This window comes from Lygodium microphyllum, chromosome 14, assembly GCF_053477565.2.
Source record: "Lygodium microphyllum isolate KBCC chromosome 14, Lygodium_microphyllum_v1.1.10, whole genome shotgun sequence".
NCBI classification, from domain to species: domain Eukaryota; kingdom Viridiplantae; phylum Streptophyta; class Polypodiopsida; order Schizaeales; family Lygodiaceae; genus Lygodium; species Lygodium microphyllum.
In genome coordinates, this window is record NC_141148.1 from 33,494,230 (window position 1) to 33,502,430 (window position 8,201).

At 40.1% G+C, this 8,201-nt stretch overlaps 1 protein-coding gene across 1 annotated transcript; it reads left to right on the forward strand.

Moving 5' to 3' along the window:
- Window positions 1–1,170: 1,170 nt before the first annotated feature.
- LOC148025481 (peptide-N4-(N-acetyl-beta-glucosaminyl)asparagine amidase A-like) lies at window positions 1,171–3,303 on the forward strand. The gene has a single exon (XM_087692634.1). The coding sequence runs from the start codon at window positions 1,300–1,302 to the stop codon at window positions 3,112–3,114; it is 1,815 nt and encodes a 604-aa protein (XP_087548760.1). The 5' UTR covers window positions 1,171–1,299; the 3' UTR covers window positions 3,115–3,303.
- The last annotated feature ends 4,898 nt before the right edge of the window (window positions 3,304–8,201 follow it).

The following is an 8,201-nucleotide window of genomic DNA, read 5'->3' on the forward strand; positions in this document are numbered from 1 at the left end:
GAGAGGGAAGAAGAATAGATAGAGAGAGAGAGGGAAACAAAGAGAATTATAGAGAGAAAATATAGATTTTAAAAAGGAGAGAGAAGAAAAAAAGGAGAAAAGAGGAGAGAGAGAGAGAGAGAAGGAAAAGAGAGGAGAGAGGGGAGAGAAGAAAATGAGAGAGAGAGAGAATATGAACACATAGAGAGATTTATAGAGAAAATAAATATAAAAATTAAAATAGAGAGATAGAAAATAAAAAATTAAAATGAGATTGAAGAGAGAGAGAGAAGAAGAAGAAGAAGAAAAGAAAAAAGGAGGAGAGGGAGAGAGAAGGAAAAGAGAGGAAAGAGGGGAAGAAGAAAAGAGAGAGAGAGAGAGAGGAGATGAGAAAAAATAAACTAAAACGAAAAGTTGAGAGAAAGAGAATTTTTTTAAAGGCAGAGAATTGAGAGAGAGAGAGAGAGAGAGAGAGAGAGAGAGAGAGAATAAAAATAGAGATAAGAGGAAAAAAGATGAGAAATAGATTGTTGAGCGAAGTTATCATGCAATAACCTCGCTTGCTACTGTCATGAAGTGGCTGAAGCGTGCGTACTACCTCAAGGATGTACTGAATAAGACATTCTTCATCAATAGGTGGCAGCTCATCGATTGTATCAATAGGAGCACCATAGAAAGGCTTGAGCTAACTAATATGGAAGACATTATGAATCTTAGTGGAAGAGGGTAGTTCCAATCTATATGCCAAGTCTCCAATGCACTTCAAAATCCTATAGGGTCCATAAAACCTACGAGCAAGCTTGTTACTAAATCCATCCTTCAAGGTAGAATACTCTAAGGGTCGCCTCCTCTCATATGTATACATCTTTATCTGATCTTGAGCTTTCCTAAAAGTCATCTTACATTGTTACACTAGTATTACTTTATATTCTTTAAAGTTTTTGTCATCTTATTTATAAACAATACTGTACATCATGTGAAGTGTATATATTTTTAAATTAATAACGGAATGTTCTTATATGATGTTTTTAAAGGCTAAAGTACGAGTTTCTTGAAGAAAAGGGTTACGATTCAAAAGAGCGCCTTGCAAAAAAGAAGTTATACAAGCATAAGTCTTTTAAACCCGGCTAGCTTTAAGAAATCCCCAACAATCTAAAGGGTACGAGGGTTTTCCATTAGTTCCTAGAAACGTTTTTCATGAAACCATTGGGAGCACGTGAGCACGCTGATGTGCACGTCCCGAGCGACTAGTGTGACTCTGAAGCAAATCATGCCTCCCTATATTTCGGTAGCCTGTGAAGGGTGCTTGTTTGGGCGGCTATGGCAGAAGCCCCAGATCGCGTCACCCTTTCCCTTAGTCGCTTCCTCCTCCTCCTCCTCCTCCTCCTCCTCCTTCTCAACTTCTTCTCATCGATTTCATGTAGACCCATCTCCGGCGTGAGCCACCATCGCTTCAGGAGGCGGAGCCATGGCGGATTCCTCACCGACCTGCCTCCTGCCTCTTCTGCCGGCCCAGACGTCTTCTTCGAGGTCTCCAAGCCCGTGGGGGTGTCCCCCTCGTCGCCATCGTCCTCATCCTCGCCGTGCTCCGTGCTCGTCCTGCAGCACGCCTTCGCCAGCACCTACGGCGCCCCCCCTGCCATGGCCAATTACACCCCCCCTTCACAGTGCGGCAGCAACTGGGACCAGGTCGTCCTTGCGTGGACCGGAACCTCCCGTGGCCGGCAGTACGACCGAATCGCGGCTGTTTGGTTCGGCGGCATCGAGGTCCTCCGCACATGCACTGCAGAGCCCACTTCCCGCGGCATATACTGGGAGGTGAGAAAGGATGTCACCCGCTTCTCCTCTGTTTTTCGTAAGCCTCAGATCGTCGCCCTTGAGCTTGCCAACGTCGTCGACAGCACCTACACGGGCATCTTCAACATCAACATAACCCTAGAGTTCTATAAATCACGTCGTAGCAAGCCCTCCCCTTTTCCTGCTGCAGATCGGCCTGCAGACATCGTGCTACCCATCTCGCTTCCTGATCCGCTCTCGCAGGGCTATTGGTTCCAACTGTCTGGTGAGAACGAAACTGCGACTCGGACGTTCTCAATGCCCAGCAATGCATACAGAGCTGTGCTGGAAGTTTGTGTATCATTCCATGGGACTGACGAGTTTTGGTACACAAACCCTCCCAATGAATACTTGGAGGCAAATGGGCTATCTGGGAATCCTGGAAATGGTCCATTCAGAGAAGTGCAGGTGTTTTTGGATGGGTCATTGGTCGGTGCTGTGTGGCCATTCCCCGTAATATTTACGGGTGGTATCAATCCTCTGTTTTGGAGACCTGCTGCAGCCATCGGAGCTTTCAATCTACCTAGCTATGATGTTGAGCTTACACCCTTCATAGGCATGCTTGTCGATGGCAACAACCACACCATCAGTATGAGAGTCGAGAATGCGGTTGGCAGCTGGCCTCTCGATGCAAACCTCCATCTCTGGCTTGACCCTCACTCATCACAAACAAGTGGTGGGCTACTGAGTTACTTTTCTCCAGCAGCTGATCGATCGCTTAGTGCTAATTTCAGTGGGTTAGATGGTACTTTTGGCACTACAGCAGACCGATCGATCTCATTCTCTGGGTACATAGTGTGCTCGCTGGGCAACTTATTTGCAACATCATCCTATTCTTTCTCATTTGAGAATGTATTGATATTTGAGAATGAATCCTCTGTTGAGATAGTCACTCAAACTATCCAAACCAGAGGGGAGGTTGTCATTAAAACACCATCCAAAGTAGTGTTCTCTGAAGAGGTTTTCAGTTCTTACCCTTTTTATCTGTATTGTTCAGATGTTTCTGGTGGAGATAGCTCCTATGTTGAACAATGCAATCTCAACCACTCATTCAATCAGCAGATTTCAACAGTATCGTCTTCATTGAGCTCTTTTTCATCTCTAAGGAATTCACAAGCAGCTGAGGGTTCTATGGCTGTTGTTGGAAGCACAGTGACAGCAGGGGTGGGAGCTCTGCAGCAGCATTATGATTTTGGTAGTACTCAGGGTTGTTATGTCAGGACGCTGAGTACAAAAAACTACTCAATATTGTATGATGTCACAGATCTGTACTGTAATATGAACTTAGCCAAATACTGATTAACATGTCCTGCATAGTTAAAGCTTTTATGATGCAACCATGCTGTGGATGAACATATATTTTTCAAACTGCTTGCTGGAATTTGTCATGCCATCCTGTGCAGAATTTGTATCGACTCAGATGAGGGATGAAACCTTTGTCTTTATCATTGTAATTGATTGGTTACTGCTATACAGTCATTATGCTTGTACTGTTTTACAACAGACCTTGAGGCTCACTATTTTACAAAGAAAGACTCCACTGTAACAATTTTTTGTATTGTAGAAGGAGCTGGCTTAAATTCCTTCGCTAATAATTGCTACAACTTGATGCTCTAATAGCAAACTGAGACACTGAATTCAGGGTTAAAATTGTTGGTCATCTTAAAGGCTTACCTGGAGGAACTAGTGCTGGCTGCAATACAATTTCCTCGTTGGCTAAACTCAAGTGCATGAAGCAAGAAAGTTGGATGAGAGGAGGTGAACCCCCCACCCCACAACAGGTACTTTTCTCAAAGTAATTGGCATTTAATTTATGTTATGCATGGGAATGCTCAGAAACTCACACTCAATAGTTTTGTCTGATTAACTGAAACTGCATATCAACTTCTCAAAGCTTCTGCTTGTCGACTTGCCATGGAGGCAAAACTGGTATGTATGTTCTGACAAAATCTTACAGGAATCAGAAGTGAAAACTGTTTAGAGGTCTGTATCTCTTATCTCTTGGTTGTGAGCTCTACTGAGATACCTTGGTTGTGAGTTCTACTTTCATTCAATGAGGAACAGTAGGAGCTCTATTCAATTGTGGATATTTTAAGTCAGTTTGGTCCTTATTTTGGTCTTGCTGATGTTATTTTTAAGTACTAAGAATTAACAATGGTGGTGAATACACTTCTCATGTCTTTACAAATGTTTATGAAAGGCGTAGTATTGAAACAAAGTTGAAAGCTCTTGAAAATCCTACTCAAAATGGTGTGATTGAAAAGATGGATAGGACCATTCAAGAAAGGGCCGGTAGTATGTTTTTTAATGCTAATAACATTAATGGGTTTTGGGTTGAAGCTGTAAAGATAACAACTTACTTGATTAATAGGTCTACTAGTAAGCCATTGAATGGTAAAATTTTAGAGGAGTTATTGTCTAAAAAGAGGCCTAGTTATAATCACTTATGTATCTTTAGTTGTGAAGCATCTATGCATGTACCTAAGAATAGCCAAACTAAGCTTACTTCCAAGTCCGAGAAGTGCATTTTTCTTGGATATGGGAGTAAGGAAAAATACGCTATCTCTTATGGGATATTGAATCTAAGAATATAGTATGCAACCATGATGTTGTTTTTAATGATAATAAGATGCATAAATAGTCCATTAAAACACATGAGATCCACATGATAGTGTTCCAAGAGGATGGATAGCCATCACATTAGCACAAAGTGTGGCATATTCCACATGATGTTGGCTTGGATAACCATCTAATACTGAGTTGGGAGAGTCACAAGTAGATGGATAGCTTCATGTTTTAGAGAATAGATAGATGGGATAACCATAGGCTCTTATTGACCCAGTTTTATTGTAGTTTATAAGGATTTCTATATAGCAAAATAGATATACTCAATCTCTAGAATATATCATGCTTATAGATTATGGTGAGCCTTTTTGTTATGCTAATGCTGACAATCATAAGTGGAAGGCCATATGGATTCTTTGGTGAAAAATGCAACTTAGGAGTTAGTTTCTTTGCCTAAGGGCAAACATGCACTACCATATCATCATTTTTGCTGTCCATTTTGGCAATCAGACTGCATTAAATGCAGTCTACCAGTTTTAGCCATTTTTTGCTATATATATCTATTGTCAATATTTGGATAAGATAATTTCTTTTTGTCTTCTACAGTGCTCCAATAGGTTGCAACATTCTTCTCCATCTTGGTTCAAGGACTATTGGTTGCACACTCTTTGTCTATGTCACCATCACCATCTCCAAAATATTATCATCATTTTGCAGCGTGATCTATACCATTCTCTTTTTACTATCTTTTCTCTCTATTGATGACTCTTCTTCCATGAAGGATCACATAAACATGCTGGAGGACATGAGGGATGAGCTTGCCTCCCTTGGTAGGATGATATATTTAGAGGATATGACCATGATCCTTTTGACTCAGTTATCTTGATAGCATAATGTCTTCTACAGTAGACTTCTTACATTGAGAACCTAAGACACTCTTCTTTGGGAGGAGCTTGCTGTGTTGTCTTGGAGTATGATGAACGTCTCATCAAGCTCCATGAAGGATTTCACAATAGGTATGAGAGGGGGGAAGAAAAGGCCAAGCACAATAAGGAGACATAGGAGAGCTCTTCTAGCTTTGACTTAGATTCAAAGAAGCCTAGATACCCACCCACATTATGGGAAGAGGATACATCCTAAGGAGAAATGTTAGAAGAAGTATCCTCATCTTTTTCCGAAAGCGAATGATGGAGCTAAATCATTTGAGCCATCTACCTCTACATCAGTTGTTACCCAACCATGACTTTGTGTTCCTTCATATCCATGTGTTGGAGGAGCCTTCTTTAGTGGTTGCCTTGTCTTTCGAGTGGCCTTGGTGTATTGACAATGATGCTTTGAGTTATATGACTCTATGAGGAGATTACATGATCTTCGTCCATCTGAGAGTTGACATTTGTTTGGTATCTATTAGTGGTGTTGATAGTTTGCTATTATTGCAAATCTTTGATTTAGAAGTCCTACATGTTTCATATTTAGGTTTTCATTCCTCTCTATTCATGGCCTTACTAGACTCAATACTCAGGTTGTCTTCACCCAACATGTCATATTTATTAAGGATTCTTCTTTAGGAGCTATTTTAGTAACATGTTGGTAGCTAAGCAAGCTATACAGGCTCCACTTTCCTTCTCTCATGCATGATCCTCCAAGGGATTTCCAAGATCATGAGGATCTTCTTCATTGATGGACATTATCAGCATTGGCACTCTTCATGTCACCCTTGGATTTGCATCTTCTCTAGCCTTTAGCCACATCCACGATCTGAGAGGTGGTGTTAGTAGTTATGTTTCTCATTCATTGTCATCTCCCACTAGTGAGCCCAACAAGGACATTAGGAGCTCTGACATATTTCTCATGTGTTTTGATGGAGGAGGTAGCTCTATTTAGAGCATGCATTTCTTCTCTCAATTGATTTAGGTGTATTCACACTATGCATTTTTTGCCTATTCAATCCTATTTGGATGTGATTAGCCCTGAGGAGTATCACATCAGCTTTGCCCTACCACATCAATATTTTTTCTATCCAAACTTGTAGTTGGACTATATTGAATGCAGTCAAACAGCCAGCACCCGATTTTGGCCATTTCTACTATTATTTTTATAGGTGGTGTGGTCTATTGGGTCTCTTGATTGTAACCATGCATGGTTTTATCTACTACTACGTATCTTAGAGTCATTGAAGCCTGTAACAAGGAAGGTATATGGCTTAGTAATCTAGTGGGAAACTTAGGCATTTCAAGATAGGTGCTGACATTGCAGTGTGATAGTTAGAGTACCACATTTAGTTGACATGAAATACTATCTTTCATGCAAAGAAAAAGCATATTGAGGTGAAGTATCACTTTGTCAAGGAGGTGTTTGAGAACAAGCGTATTAAGTTTGTCAAGGTTCATATAGATTATTATAGCCCTATGGATATTCTCACGAAAGGTTTGCCTTTTGAGTGCTATGCACATTATAGAGTGCTATTAACCACAAAGTGTGAAAGGTCTACATAAAATTTGAAACTACCATATTAATTATATTGGATATTTTATTGAGAGGTGGGCTTCCTCCCATGCGTATTGTATACAAAAGTGCCTAGCACCATAAGGCTAGGATGTGTACAATTTAATTTTTATATTAAGAGTAAATTTTAGTTACATGTAAAAGGAGGGAAAATCGATCATATGGCCACAAAGTAGGCTAAATGCCCAAGGCTAACAGTAACAATACTATATAAAAAGGATGAAAAGAATAGAAGAGGCTATTCATGTGTGTGCTAACTTTTCTTTCTCTCTCTCTTACTACTTAATTATTCAAGTGTATAAGAGTGAAGGAGGAGTGTGAAAGAGTATATGGAGTGGGGGACTTGGGCATGATAAAGCTTCAATTATTCTCTTCTCTTCACCTCCATCCCTTCATGGTGAGTTGAGTGCTTGAGCAAGAGTGTATGATGTTGAATATGTGAGGGAATGAGGGATGTGTAGCTTGAAGCTCTTCTCCATCTCTTCATCTCTTCTCATTCGTAGTGAGATGAATCCTCTCAAATGCATGGATGGCAATAGAAGTAAGGAGATGAGTGAGCAAGTGCTTGCATGGATTGTAGAGCATAGCAAGCTAATGCAAACGACATGGTAAGTATTAGCAAGTTTGTTCACTATATCACATTGAGGCATTAGATTTGTGTGTATGTGAGTGAGTAGACTAGGTGAGAGATAGTCATATACTTTAAGTGTTGAATAAGAGATGACTCGATGCAAACGACATGGTAAGTATTAGCAAGTTTGTTCACTACATCACATTGAGGCATTAGATTTGTGTGTATGTGAGTGAGTAGACTAGGTGAGAGATAGTCGTATACTTTATGTGTTGAATAAGAGATGAGTCCTCTCAAATGCATGGATCATGGAGTGTAGCATGCTAATGCAAATGAAATAGTAAGTATTAGTAAGTTTGTTCACTATATCACAATGAGGTCATTAGATTTGTGTGTGTGTGAGTGAGTAGATTGGGTAAGAGATAGTTGTAGACTTTGTGTGTTGAATCCTTGAAAGAATAAGGCATATCCAATGGTCCTAAGGTTGAGCTTGTAAAGCGCAACATTTTGGTTTTATTGTCAGGACCAAGGATACTTTAGTTCATGGACTTATTCACGTACCTTGTGTAGCAGAATAGGACATGTGTGCACGTACTAACTTCAAAATATGCTTAAAATAATTAGGTTTTATTTTATTGCTTGGAAGAAAACACTTTAATATTGCATGAAATAAGAATTCTTATTGATATTCATTTTCATAAACGACATTATAATGAAGAAAAATCAACATTTTCATGAGTGATAA

What these genes read in the sequence shown, in the direction of transcription:
- LOC148025481 (XM_087692634.1), top strand. Translation starts at nt 1,300, where the DNA reads ATGGCAGAAGCCCCAGATCGCGTCACCCTTTCCCTTAGTCGCTTCCTC.